The 14905-nt window shown below is 41.9% G+C and overlaps 3 protein-coding genes across 10 annotated transcripts in view; 2 read left to right on the forward strand and 1 right to left on the reverse strand.

Annotated features, from left to right (window-relative positions):
• The window catches only part of FGD5 (FYVE, RhoGEF and PH domain containing 5), a 90116-nt gene extending 88944 nt beyond the window's left edge, over window positions 1–1172 (forward strand). For all 3 annotated transcript variants that reach the window (XM_061455991.1, XM_061455992.1, XM_061455993.1), the window contains exon 21: window positions 681–1172. In XM_061455991.1, the coding sequence (XP_061311975.1) occupies window positions 681–717 (37 nt within the window). In that variant the 3' untranslated portion in view covers window positions 718–1172. The remainder of the gene's footprint in view (window positions 1–680) is intronic.
• The window catches only part of IFT122 (intraflagellar transport 122), a 429684-nt gene that overhangs the window by 100255 nt on the left and 314524 nt on the right, over window positions 1–14905 (reverse strand). The gene's annotated exons all lie outside the window — the stretch shown is intronic.
• Window positions 9937–14905, forward strand: part of NR2C2 (nuclear receptor subfamily 2 group C member 2) — a 32011-nt gene continuing 27042 nt past the window's right edge. For 3 of the 5 annotated variants that reach the window (XM_061455969.1, XM_061455971.1, XM_061455974.1), the window contains exons 1-2: window positions 9937–10074; window positions 13191–13274. In XM_061455969.1, the coding sequence (XP_061311953.1) occupies window positions 13215–13274 (60 nt within the window). In that variant the 5' untranslated portion in view covers window positions 9937–10074; window positions 13191–13214. Of the gene's footprint in view, window positions 10075–11014; window positions 11270–13190; window positions 13275–14905 lie in introns of those variants that run through there. The other 2 variants (XM_061455970.1, XM_061455973.1) reach the window with 2 other exon arrangements.

The raw sequence follows: 14905 nt of genomic DNA on the forward strand, positions 1-14905 counted from the left end.
TGGTATAGGTAAAGAGGAGGCTTAGTCTCAAGAGTTATGCCTAGAAGCTCACCACATATGGTTACTTACATAAACTTCTCTATCTGTTCTATTTATCCATCTCTTAGTTTCCTCATCAACAAATAATGGTTTAGATTTCCCATTCTAATGCTACTGCTTCCACACAATAAAAGTTATTATAACATTAGTAATAAAAATGCTAGCACCCCAAGACACACAGGGAAGGAAGTGAGAGTCTATGAGAGTTGTGGGGTTTTCTTGCTTTTAAACATACTTCAGTGGTTTCACCTTTCCTATTGTAAGACAGCACTTGTATTATCTTTGTGATTTTACAATAAATTACTGGTAAAGATTGTACTGGGACTCTTGTGTTCCAGTACCCAGTTCCCTGCTTTAATAACAAAACTGTAACTTCTCATTAGAGCTGCAATAGGAGATCCAGTCCTTTTCTGGCTTTACTTTCTTAAAACACGTATTGTTTGAAGATAAAAATACTTATTTAAGTATTAAATATAAGTTTTATATTTAATACTTATATTTAAATAATTAAAATATAATTACTTCTATTAAATATATTTAATATAAATATTAAATATAGGAATGTTTTCCTTAAAATATGTATTTTCTCTGTAATGCATATAATTTTATATGCATCATTCTTTCTTTCCTGCCCTTTTTAGGTGGATTGAAGCCATGGAAGAAGCATCCATATTATAGCAGCTATCACTCAATGAACTTGGAACAAATTCTCAGACTTTTATACTTTTCCAGCAACACTCCCTATCTTACAAAACTGAACAGTGTATTTCAGGCAAACTGGCTACGTACACTGGATATGAACTGTTTCCAGATCGCTCCTTTTCCTTCCTCCTTCTTACATTCGCATAGATAATATTTATGGTGATCTTTATATCTGTGCAAGTTCAACCTGCACTATAAGCTTCTTCTCCAATTCCATAGTAAACTAAGTCTAACATCAAGACAAGAAAACACATGGAAATACTGACTACAGTAAGTAACAGGCTTAGTTTTACTCACTCTAGAGCACTGTCATATTTAATTGGATTGGTTTTGATGTCTACCATGAAATGAGACAATGTAGTAAACAACAAATGCTCATTTAAAGCACTTTATTTTTATTGAACTATAACTTCAGTTTTTCATGTTTCGAAGGAGTTTTGTGGCCCAACTTATTACTCATCCAGTAACAAGTGCCAGTGTGAAATTATGCCCAGTGTATGCTAAAATGCCTCCACAGAAAATGAACACCACATTCAATTGACCTGGTCTATCAATGCTTCACTGACTATGACCCAGGATAATCACTTACCATCAATCTATGATTTTACAAAGATCACTGTTAATTTATGTTGAAGGGTTTAATTTCATACCACTGCAGTACTTTGAAATGCACTCTAGTAGCTCTAAATATCCAAACATTGAATTATATCTTTTCTCCCTAGATACTGCATCAGACTCAAATCCAAAGGTTATTTTTAATTTATTATAAAGCTGCAGACAGTTTTTATTTAACACTAGTCTACCTAGTAGTGTTAAGATTTTTACTATCATCTATTTAAATAGTCTATCCTTGTTTCCAAAGCTCCTATTGTTTCTGCTGTTCTTGTTATGAAAAATGTCATCAAAAGTTTAATCCATATAACCAGCACACCATTTGCAATATGCTGGTGGGCTGAAATGCACTTGTCTGAACCTGCTCAGCTGGAGTGCTTGGAACTCCTGTGGCTAAATGCATCTTCCATCAGACTGCTGTTGTGCACTATATCTCCAGGGCTGGATTCTCAGCAGCCAAGCGTCTGTGACTTCAAAGATGCTGTGCTGCTTTATAACAGCTGAGGATACAGACCTCTGGAGTTCGGGGGGGTTTGAATTTGTTTGTTTTGGGTTTGTTTTTTATTTTGAATTTTATTTTATTTTGGGGGTTGGGGGGGTTGTGTTTCTTTTTTTTTTTCTATAAAGAAGGTTGAGAAGTTGTGTTTTAACCATTACAATAAAATGGTTTTATGTCCTATATTTGTCATAATATTTGATTGAAGAATAGAACTGCATTTATGATTAAAATATATCTTTGTATAAAAATACCATGTTCAAGAATTTACTTACATTAAAATATATTCAGGGGTGGATTTTTATTACTTTTTTACCTTTCTTCAAGAAGCTTAATGGATATCTGAATTTCTGACCCTAACAAACTGTTTAGAATTATCTGAATTTTTAAAGGTCTATAATATGTATCAAAATGATAAAGGTAGTTCAATTTATCACCTGGAAAAATAAGCTTAAAAACCCCAAATGCCTACCACTAAATAAAAATATAGTTGTTTTGGGGTTGATACATCTGAGTCTGTTAGTTTCATAAAGCAAACAGAAACCATGTATGAGAAAAGTAAAACTTTTGTATTTAGTTAATAGATGAAAACCAATGTTCATCAATGAACACTCTTTGTTTCATGTTATCATGGCCTTGCTACCAATACACTGTAAATGTTACTCCTCCCTCATGTTACAACCATAGCCTTGCTACCAATACACTGTAAATGTTTATCCTCCCTTAAAAATATTTTGCACTGGCAAAAAAAAAAAAAAAAAAAAGGAGAAAAAAGAAAAAGAGACTATGTTGACAACAGACTGAAATCTCTAACCATGGTCCCAGACAAAAGAAAACTGCATTACAGAACAACAGTATTATGAAGATTTAGGTGCTGACATTTAGTGACTGTCATATGACGTTTTCAGTTATAAGCAGGAAATTAATACATGAAATTATTTTGTTGTAAAAAATAAGATACAGTGCTATTGAACATTGTTTCAAGTAATGTGGAAAAATAAAAGAGCAAAACATAAATGCAGTTCTACAGGCTTTTCCTTTATACTATTTTTACCTTCTTTAATTCCAGCTTTGGAGTTCTTGCTGCTGTTAACAGACACCTATTAACCAATTCTCTGGCAAACTAAGAAAGAGCATCAAATCATAATATGGTAATGGAGGCCTTCTGGTAGAAACAGGATTTAGACCTAATTGCTACAACGGCATATTTCAGTCCAGGCTGCATTTACCTCCTGTAGAGCTCGCCTACCAATCAACTCTACTTCAGTTACAGGTACAAATGGTTTCAATACAGCACAAAGAAAGAGGAAAAAAAACTTTAAACATTCTCACAACTTCAGTCCAACTGTTAATCTAATTTGAGCAAAGCCAAGTACCAGACAGAAATTACCCTCATTTCAATCACCTTTTAGAAAATTTTAACATCTTAGAGATACATACTCAGTTTACCAGATGCCATTTACCTGCAAACGCCTCTTTCTTCCTAAGCTGTAGCTAGTATTAGTCTTTCAAAACAAAGATTTAGTTCCACGCCTTCACAAATGTTACAAAAAGCAGATCTGTAGGAAGCCACAATGTACTAGCTACTCTGTCAATAGCTCAGATGCAAGCTGATCTCATTTTCTGCTTACTTTGCCACTCATGGAAAAGCATTAAATTTATTAGCCATTATCTACTATTAATATTGAGATCTATCTTACAGTATATGCCTACTTAAAATCTTTTTTTTTCATCAGCTACATTATTTCTTCAAACAAAGTTCAAGTCACTCTAGAGCTGGAGAGCGCTCAGACAGGACAAGACCCCATGCCAGGCACACAAGCACCGCTGGTCTAGCCCTGGACTACACCAGTACCCTTCCTGAGCCGATGCTGTGCTGCTAGAGCAGACAACAAGCCCGCTTTTGCTAAGAGACAGTGACAGAGATACGAGGGCAAAAAGCCCACAAGATGGAGGTCACCAGCTTCCCTCAGCCCTGCCCGCCATTAAAACCCAAACACAAGGCACAAAGACTCATACTTCAAAAGTCATCTAACAACAATTAAAGATTTAAATTGAATGTGGCATTAACAAGGCTGTACAGTTTATACTGTTAAAACGTTCTCAGTCACTTGTAACTGTGGATTCTTCCATGCTAGATACCAGCTTTGCTCTTTAAATTTTACCTCAAAAGCTTCAGGAAAATTATATGAAGATTTTAAGCACCTGAAATGACAACTTAAAACAAAACAAACAAACAAAACCAACAAACCAAAACTAACAACAACAAACGAACAAAAAACCCCAAAACCCACACCAAAACAAACAAAACCCACCAAAATCCAACAACAAAAAAACTCAGCCCAAGAGAGCTCTACCATACTGTCAATCCCAAACATTACAAACACATGAATAACACTAAATCCTGCTTTTATTTTGTGTTTCTTTGCCTGCCCTGACTTTTGACCCTCTCTTAGTCCATTACGTACTTGTACTGCCAACACCACCACCACCACAACCAAAGGATTTTTGGCCTGAGCAGTTACACAGCTCACCTTTGCATCAAAGCACCTGTTTCCACACCTAAAACATCTTTCCATCCCTGTAAGCGTGCACATCTCCCATCTTACCTCTGGTCAGTGAGGAATTCAATCGGCTCTCCTGGGCGATGTGCAACTTCCACAGGGTCTCTTCCTCAGGTGGCAGCGTTGCACAGCCTTTTCTTCTTTTGAGGCGGCTATCGCGGAGGGAACAGCCAAAGGGTCCCTGTGACCAGCGGAACAGTTTGAAAAAGACCATCACTAAACCCCTCTCTGAACCACGGCTGGGACCAGTAAATACTTCCTGAGAGGAACGGCTGCCTGCGGAGAGGAGCTCTCACGGCTACAGGTGAAACGCGGTGTGAGGCCCCGGCTGGAGCCCCCGCCGCCCACGCACCACCGTGAGGGTGGGAGCGGAAGGGCAAGGTGGAGCGGTCCGGGGCAAGGAGTGAAACGGGGCCCGGCAGAAACGGTCAGCAGGGGAAGGCACTGGTTAATTTTTGGGTTTTTTTGCCCCATCCGAATCCATTTTAACTGGTAATTAGTTAAATTCACTTCCCCCAAGTCAAGCCTGTTTTGCCCATGACACTAACTGGCAAGTGACCTGTCTTTACCTCAACCTGCAAGTGTTTTCATCCCATTTTCTTCCCCTGTCCTGTTTAGGAGGGGGAAGTGAGGGACTGGGTCAGCATCTGGCTGCAATCCAAGGTCAGCTCACCGCAGCATGGTAGACAGATTTCATTATTTTCTTTGCTGCCAATCAAGTTATTAACCTTTACTTCTAGAGTGTCCCAGTGCTCTCTCATCTTTTTAACCTCCAGCATCTTCTATTGATCGTATTTCTCTCTAGTCACAGCTAAAGCCAAAAAGGGGCTATACAAGCATGGTTTACTAATGCTCTTTTAGAAGTTTGTTAAATAAACTTAGCAAATTTCAGAGTTATCCAATACTGTATTCCTTATTAAATCAGTTAAGGGCCTACACATTCTATATTTCACTGAAGTTATTGCAAGAGCTACAGCAAAATTTGTCAGAATCACTGCGTTTCTTGTTGCCAACCTCAGCGCGCACAGTGCAGCTGCACAGCAAGCAGGACTGCACTCCGCACCACAACTTAAGAGTAAACCTGCTGCAAGGCCTTCTCTTGGGTGGCAGACACAAGGAAGAACAAGGAGATAACTCCTGTCCTCCAGACCTTTCCTCAGCTTGCCGAGCAGGAAGCAGAGGAGGCAAAAGCAGCATATTATCTCTGATTCTAGCATCTTTCCATTCTTTCTTTCAGTCAGAGACTTGCCAGCAAGTGGAACGAGGAGTTTATGAAAAAGGAATGAAAGAAGATGGGACATCAACTAAAAGCTACGCTAAAGAATCTATAACCATTTGTTACATTTAATTTGGCATAACACACAGAATTTTGGAGTTACAGTATTTTTTAGCTATTAACTAACTTTAAATAAGCCCACAGAGAAGACATTTGTCTCACTAGGGCACAGGTAGTACATTTGTGTCACCTACTTCTAGAGGCATCCCAAAAAATAACAACAATAACAGAAATAAGAGCCTCCCACTATTACAACTAACTACCTGTGAGCTGCAAATTCAACATTTCCAAAATTTCACGCAGTTGAGATTAGCACAACAGAACTCAGAATTTGCTCACTATTTTTAAACACAAGAAACAAACTAAATCACACACTCAGAAGTTATGACACACCAGTACTTTTATTTCAATAAAATCATTAATACTATGAAAGCATGTCATTTTAACTCATGAACACCTCCCCCAATCCTCACAACTATCCATGCATATACACCTTGGAACATTTTTGCAAGGTAACACTAAGCAATCTTACTTGGTTTTTCAAATTCAAATGTGCAAAACATCCAGTAGGGTATCTGCAGATTTTGCCTAAGATACAGAATTCTCAACACTGTATTTTCATTTCCAGTACCACTCAGAAAAATACAACTTTAAAGCATTAAAGCATTTGTCTTCCAGCAATCAATAGCCAATTTATTCATCCACAATATTCAAAACAAACCAGAATTACTACAACATTCAAGCTACAGAATTTTGCTTTAACAGTCTAGTCTAGACCACTGGTCTAAGTGGAATACCCTGCTTCCCAAAGTACCTCAGACCTTGGGCTTTAACAAGGAAGTAAAACATGTATGCTCAAAAGCATGGTGATGTGAACAGATAAACCCACCTTTTCTCTAGGCTGCTAGATCAGTTAGGATCTAAAGTGAGCAATCTTCAGTGCTAAGGTCCTCCCACAGCAAAATTCTCACAATGCATAAGCCTCTAGGAGAGGAAACCCTGCTGAAACAGGCCGTACACTCAGGTACGCATCCAGTGGGGTGATGATATAACATGCCTGGAAATTATCATCGGCACACACCTGCTTTATAGGCTTAGCATCCCAGTGATTGCTGGCCTTTTCTGTTCTACTTCATTATGCCACAGCAACACTTTCACAAGTACACATGCATCCAGTTACCAATATATACCATATTATCAAGAAAATCCTTCAGAAACTAACACCAGTTTATAGACACAAATGTTTTCATTTTCTCTTGAGTTACCAAAGATTATTAATACCTATTGATAGTGCAGATCATTAATTGTGCAGGTTTATGTAAGAATCCTTGACAGCACTTGTAGAGCCTTCAGATGTGCATGCTTGTATTTCCAGTCTTTTCTCAGACAAATACCAAAGTTACTTTAACAAGAATTCTGTTCATATTAAAAAAAAAGTAGTGACAAGTCAGAGATGCATTCTTAAACACAACGCTGAGGCAGAACACTTGAAAAGGCCAAGAAACAACAGCAGCAGTTACATAGGCAAGAGAAGTAGCCTCCCCAGCCAGGAGGCCTGATGGACTGCCATACAGCAGAAGGGCAGAGGGCACACAAGGCTATTGCTGCAGTGCCTGAGTGCAGAATCACACCAGTTTTCAATATACAAAGCCAGAAGAAAAGCAACCTATGTCAAAAGAGGTTACAACACAACTGTAAGACAGAACAGATGGAGGTGAGCAAACCAATAAACAAGAGTTCATCCCTCTAATTTATCAGAGCTAAGCCAATTGGTAAATTCTCAGATGCACCACGACCACTGGCAAAGCTTTGTCATGACAGCTAACATGCCTTTAACCAAGCCAGTTAAAAAAAGGCACACACACACACACACATCCCCCTCCAAGGATACTCTTGCATACTTCTGAACATGGAGTAGTGAAAAGGATTTAGAAGACCTACTGAGGGAAAATGACTTATCTAGTAAGCAATTATAGAACAACAACTGCAGAAAAGTTAACAACTGGCAAAACACAAACATGCAGCAAGTCACTGAAAAGTCCTGGCTCTCTCTACGCATCAGCTGAAAACCTCAAAATTTCAACCTACTCCAAATACTGACAGGTAGAGATCAGAAAAGTAGAAACAAGCAGGTTAGCAGTCAAAAGCTACTGAAATGCTGGCCCTCCCTTTTAAGGCGTGTAGGGAAGAGAATCTGCTAGTCAGCAAAACAAAATTAAATATAATTACCAAGGAAAAAAATAACACATTATTTCCCTGAAGAGCTCAAAATGAGATGTTTATATAAAGCAGAAATTTAACTGAAAGCATCCTAGCCTACTTCCTCCCCATTCTATACATTCTAATATTCCTGTTCATAAAAATAACTCTCAAAATCAAAAGCATCTTTATTCACAGTTGGACTCTCCTCTGGTTTATTCAGCGACAACCGTTCACTGAAGAGTGCACAACTCAAGATAACCATTGTCAATATTATGCCTTGTTAGAGAATTCTCTGACTACAAGATTCAAATCCTTTTCTACCTAACTATGAACACACAACTGGTGTGAAAAAAGTAATCAAAATATATTTTTTTTTTTAAAATTCTGATAAAAACATTTTAGGATAGCAAATAAAGAACAAAACCAGATTGTTTAAATTCACTTACAACTATGATCCAACAGATGCACATCACACAGTTTAAAGCCAGACTAACAGTTTGTTCCCTTATTTCACTTTAAAAAGGTGGGCTTTTTTTTCCAAATCCTCTATTTAAAAAATATGCTGTACTCATACAAGCTGCTCCACAAGTCATTGTCCTTGATTTATAACAAGAAAACACATCCTTACCCTAACATCTAACCTACTGTTATGAGAATTTGGAAAATCCCTAAATTTATGTGTGTTACAGAAAAATACTTACACTATGATACTATGTTTTATGAAGTAAAAAAAAAAAAATTTGCTTTTGAAGGGATGTGCATGTCCATATTTTGAGAATTTGAAGATTCTTCATATATTTAACATTGCAGTAGTGAACACCCAAGACATTTTTTAAAACATTATCCTTTATTCATGTATTGCAAATACACGTGCTTGAATGTTAACTCCAGTTTTGTAACAAGACTGCAATTCATACACGATTCCTCATTTCTCATCTCCCTGCCCCAAAGAGCCTGTTCTAACAAAACCGACCAAAAACAAAACCAAAAACCCCAAACAAATTAGGCTGCTTCTTGAACAGCAGCTCCTGTTTCAGCGATTGCTACATTCAGCTGCTTTCTCCTGCATGTTTCCTTTCAAGAGTTACTATCACTTCAGATCTTCAAGGTTTTTTTTCATCCGACCACTCTTTAAGTTAGCTTCTGCCAAAATAACTAGACTTAACAGAAACTTAGTAGAAGTACCAAGATATCCTGACAAGGGCAAGTTAAGAAATAGCTACACACAGCTACAACAGCAAACCGGGGTCACAGGCCAACATTGGACAGCCCCAGGAAGAGATGACAAGCACCGGGAGGTGGCAGGTAAGGTCCTGAACCACATCTGCTCATGCCTACAGTCACTCACTCGGAAGCACAACGTTTCCCCCCCAAGCCAGCTCCGCTAGGAGAGCTCCCATCAACGACACCGATCTTAGCGAAGGCAAGAAAACCCCAGGCCAGCCTGCTGCCGGCCCCTGTGCCAGCATCAACTGCAAGAGCACCTTCGGCTGAGCAACTCTCGGGAACACACACATGGGCACCAGCACCCATCCCGCACTCAATCACCGCCTCCGCTTGTCACCTCCAGCCGCGGGCCTGGCTGCGGGGGGCTGCTCTGAGCAGGGAAGCACCGTCGCCCCGCGTTCCATAGTGGGGCGCGAACCAGGATCGTCCAGGCTCAGGTGCCCGCCCTGCGTCCTCTCCCGTCGGGGAGCCGCAGCGACCCAGCACCGGCCTCCAAGGCCCGGAGCCTCCTCTCTCGCCCCGCACTCCATGCGCCGCTGCCAGCCCGACGGAGAGGGCCCGCGCTGCCCGGCGGAGCCTTCGCGGAGAGGCTCGGAGAGGCCCAGGTAGCCCCTCCCCGCCGCCGTCCCCAGCCCCGCCCCGCGAGGGGGATGAAGGGGCCGCGGCCGGCCTAGCGCGGGGACGAGGAAGCGGGGACACGCTCTCAGGCGGCGGCGGCAGCGGCGGGCGGGGTCACGAACTCTGACCTTTCACAGGGCACGGCACACAAACCAAAACATACCCCCCGCACAGCAGCCCCGCAGCACAGCCCCGGCCCCCCCGCACCCCGATAGCCCCTTCACCACCGCCGCCGCCCTGCGGGGGTAGGGCCACCGCCGGGCACCGCTGCCCAACACCGGCCCGCCGGGGCCCGGGTCAGGGTCACCGCCAGGGCACGTTTGGCGCCAGTTCCTGAGGTAAAAAAAAACAAACGGTTTTTAAAATTGAGGCGGCCCGGCGGGGTTTGTCCCGTTGGGGCCAGGAGGAGGGACGGGGTGCGGGGGGGTGAGCACCGGGACCCTGCTCGGGGCACCCCCGCGAGCGGCAAAGGGGATGGGTGGCGCTCTGTTTAAGGGGAGGGGGGATGCGAAGACTCCGGTATTTCGCTGGTAAGCGAGAGCCAGCTGTGCCGTTCGCTGGCCTGCAGCTCCTGGCGGGAGAGGGAGGACCATTGTGAGGTGCTGGGCCGATCCGGTGCGGGAGTCCCGTTGCGGAGCCGGCGGGCTGGAATGCGGGCCGCCTGAGCTCAGAGCCGGTCCGGTCTCGGTGAGAGCAGCCTGCTGTCCGGGGGGTCGCGGCGATGACGAGCTCGGGACGCGGACACTGAGAGAGAAGATGGAGTCTGAGCGGGCGGAGGCGGCGGCTTGAACCCGACCCTTTTACCTTTGCCACCGGGAGGGCGGAGGGGAGGGGGCGGCGGGTACTTTGCATACGGGGCTGAGACCGCCGCCATCTTACCGGCCGCTCCCCTGCTGCCATTCCCGGGCCTCTTATAGCCTGACATGAGGATGTACCGGCGGGGAGGGGGAGGGGGCCTAATGGCGGCCACAGCAGCCCCGCCTGAGCCTTGGCGGCCAGCCAGCGCCGCCATCTTGTGCTTAGTCGCGTCCCTCGGGTGTTTTCCCTCTTGCTCGAGAGGCGGGGCCGCGGCCCTTACGGGCGGTTGCCTCGGCCAATCGGCGGCGTGTGGGGGAGTGCTGCGTCTTCAGTGAGGTCATTGGCTGGAGCGGGAGGGGCGTGGTTTCACGGCGCGGGAGGGTCTGGCGCGTCTGCGGCCACAGCCAATGGGGGCAGGCGCCGGCGCGGCGGGAAGGAAGCGGCCGTCAGGTGGGGCGGGAGGAGCGGGCGGCCGGCCGGGGCTCTCTCCTCGGGCTCCGCGCCGTGTCCGTTGCCGCACGGAGTCCTTCCGGGCTCCTGCCACAGGGACGGTGAGCGGGGGTGCCCGGCGGAGCCAGGCCTGCGAGACCCGCCCTTCCTGCCCGGTTTTCCAGACCCCCGCTGATGCGGCCGGGCAGGCAGTGTGAGCACGTTGTTCCCTCAAGACAGCCTGAGTTCGGCCTTTCGCCGTGTCATGCTGCCAGGGTCATACCCGCAGGATGTCCCAAACGGAGGGTATAACTTTCTGCTGAGGGTCACTGCAGCTGGGGCAGAAATTAATGGGTGTTTGCCGCTTGGGACAGCAGCGTGTCTAAACGTGCTGAGGCGGCTGCCACTCTCTTACACTGAAGATACTGCCCGGCTGCCTTCTTGCAATTTTAGGCTCCCCTGGTTTTATTGGCTTGCTTTGGGTTTTGTGGGTTGTTTTGTTTTGTTTTCTCTTTATGACCTCTGCTGCTCAGGGGTTTGCTAGGAAGCTTATTTGCGTTGTGTCACGTTCTAGGCATGAGTATCACTAACCAGCTTACTTGGTGTGGCTGTGTACAGTCTCTGGGCTTCCAGTTGTTTTTGATCCGATAGCCTCAGCTTATCGCTGTTTTGGGAAGGTCGAAAGTACAAAAATCCTTGATGGATAACAACACCAACAGCAAATCTGTCAGAGCCTTACCACAACAAAAACTTCATTGTGTCTTAGAAGGGTATTCGTATGAACAACATATCTCATCTTTAAAGCTTCCTGCATCTTTAAACACTGGGAAAACCACATATTACAAGCATATGGTTATCTTCCTTGCTGAACATAAAAAAAAATGAATTTAAAATAGGAGAAAACACTGAAAGGAATTACTGAACCACTGAGAAACCATCCACAAGCTTCGATATTAAATGGCTTTGGTGCAAATGCTTCACAGCACAAATTGAAAACACTTGAAGAAAAATGAGAAGCTGCATGAAAAACCAGCATAAATATGATTTCCATAGGCAAATCTGAATTTTGATTATGCATTGTTAAGAATAGTTTTCTTTTGACATATACAAAATAATTTTCACATTTCGTTTACCACTATATGATTTAGTCTTTTTATCGGAATTAATTTTGACATTTCAACATTAATGTTGTAGAAGTTGCATTTGAACTGGAGGGAGAAGGGGTGTGCTAAAGACATGAATGCATTTTTCCGTTACATATTTTGCTGTTGTTCATCTTTTTTTTTAATTTTATGCTAAATGATTGCTTTGCAAGTACCACCAGAAGGTTGTCAATAAAACATTGAATGGGCCATCATTCAGGCTGCCTTTTCATTTCCTACGCCTGGGTCAGAACTCTGGCTCTTTAATGACCAAGTCACAATTAAAAACTGGATGCCTGAATTTGTAATCTGAGTTAAATTTACCCTTGGAGAAACACAGCCCTAATAATGGTCATTAAAAACATACTGGAAATGTGGGGTTGTTTTTTTTCTTTTGTTTCTTCCTTTTTTCTGTTCACTTTGCGGCATTTTTTATAACCCTGAAGAATGTGAAGTTCTCAAAATATAATCCTCAAAATAGGATGAAATGATTCTGCAGTATATTCTTCTAAGAGTGATAATACTATCACATTATAATAAAACTAGTTTAGATAATCTAAGTTTTAGATGTGAAAGCTTATTTCCCCCATTTGTGCAAGAAGATGGCAGTTTTATAGAATGACTTAATAAAAATTTGCTCAAAACAGCGGTCTTAGATTGCTGTTTCCTTGTTCTGCATGTAGTGTAGAAGCAGTTTAGGGTTTCTCTTCCCTTTTGTTGAGGAAAGGACCTTAGAGATCTGAATTCCACAAACTGCATGAGTAGTTGACACTGAAATTAATCCTTTCTAATTTATGAAACTAACGTCTCTTCTCTGCAGCTGAATTAGTAAAAATAGTGTATTAGAGCCTTTACAAAGTAAAAGGATAACAATGTGCCTCAGCTTTTTGAACAGTATCATTCCAGTATGCATGTACTGTACATATATGTGTATGTATGTGTGCACATGCACGCATCCATGGCATATTTTCTTATATGTCAAACAGTATTGTAAATGATCAAAAAGTCATATCGGAGCTTTCTTTAATAATAATAAGAAACCTAATTTTGTGCCTGATGGAAGTTGCTGGCATCTTTTCAAACAGGTTCTCTAATGATCTTGTTTCACCATGGCAACCAATGTGGAGGTGCTGGCTCAGCAGGTAGTGGAGACTCAGCGGGTGGCTGAGGTGAGTGACAGATGATATCACAACAGTTGGTGTCTGAGCTTTTGAAATGAAGATCATATTGGGCAGTCCAAAATTGCTGTTTACAGTTAAGCATAAATGGAACAGAAAATCTTTATAGAACAGTATTGCTTTACACTTGGGGACAAACAAGAAACCAGCACAACCCATATGTGGTCTGTTTACCTTACTTTATTCTGGTGGCCTCCGTATTACGAATGCAAGTAGGAAATTCAACATGCATTATTGAAAAACTTGGCTTTACTATGGATTATTTAAAAACTAATGCAACAAAATTTCTGGTCATTCAGTGATTAGCTTGACCATTTTGGAAAATAAATGGTTTCTGCTCATCTCTTGAGTTGTCATCTAAATTCAGAACAGTGTTTGAAGTTCACTTAGATTGAATTTACAGTAGGGTGATTCATTTAAATCAGGCTTTACATTTTCTGCCTACAAATATGAGGAAAAAGAGCACAAAATCTAGTTGTTATTAAGTAATGTCTTGATGTATATTCACTGAAGTGTGGATGCTCAACAACTAAAATGTCTGCATCAACTTACAAATGCTGAAACTGCATGTGATCATGGCGATAGAAAATAACCTGTTTATTTCCTTCAGTTTGCAAACTTCAGTCAAAAAATAAAATAGAATTTTTGTCTATTTAAACCCACTTGGTTTAATATCCTTCAAATTTACTCTCATTTATCACATGATTACACAATTAAGGGATTTCATAAAGAATTAAGGCAAATAGGCTAAGAGACCTGTAGTCAAGGCCACTTTTTAGACATTAGTTTTGGGTTTTTACTGACCTGCTGAACTAACCTTACTTCTGGATATTAAAAGATATTTTTAGTTCAAGAAGCAGCCTTGTTTATGAAGGAAATGTGCGTCATTGTGCTTCCTGAGATGGATTTGAGACTCCTTACAGCATTTTTCCCTAAAAAAAATAATATTTGATATTTATGAAAGATGTAAAAAAATTATTTTGATATAGTGTGGAAAATGGCTTGGTGAGGAACCTGGAAGTAACATCTAAGGAGTCAGTTCAAAAAGCTCTAAAGTGTCACTGACAACCAACAAGTGCATTTTCACTCTAGTTTGCTGGGCCAGGTATCAATCTGGCAATCCACAGTTTTTGAAAACACTGCCAAACAAACATGGAAATAAAACCCTGTGGAAATACTGGCAAACCTTAGACTTTTTTTGGTAGAACTTGAGCGCTGTAATCACATCTGAGACACATGAACTATGTGGCATTTTAATTCCTTGTGCAAGAAATGCACCATTGCACCATAGTGTGATGGGTTTATCTTGCCACTGAAGAGATTGCTCCATCTCAAGAATGTATGAAGCTCTGTGATTTCTCCCTGGCCAGTGGTTCAACTTTTCATAGTATTCACCTTCTTCTTAAATTAAATCCACTGCATAGCACCATGAAAACTTTGTTCATGGAAAGGCAGTTATAAGCAGCATTATCTCATTAAGAATTAATTAATGCAATGATTGTATTAACATTGAACCATTTCTTTATAAATGGCTGTCTGCCTGCTATTTGTGTCTTCAGTCAGATACAGTTCTTAATACAGCCAAATACATTTCGAAGTTTTTTGAGGTATGCTAAAATTCT

This window comes from Pezoporus flaviventris, unplaced genomic scaffold, assembly GCF_033815535.1.
Source record: "Pezoporus flaviventris isolate CSIRO_AGI_PZ_B2104156 unplaced genomic scaffold, CSIRO_AGI_Pfla_v1 ptg000021l, whole genome shotgun sequence".
Classification (NCBI taxonomy): Eukaryota; Metazoa; Chordata; class Aves; order Psittaciformes; family Psittacidae; genus Pezoporus; species Pezoporus flaviventris.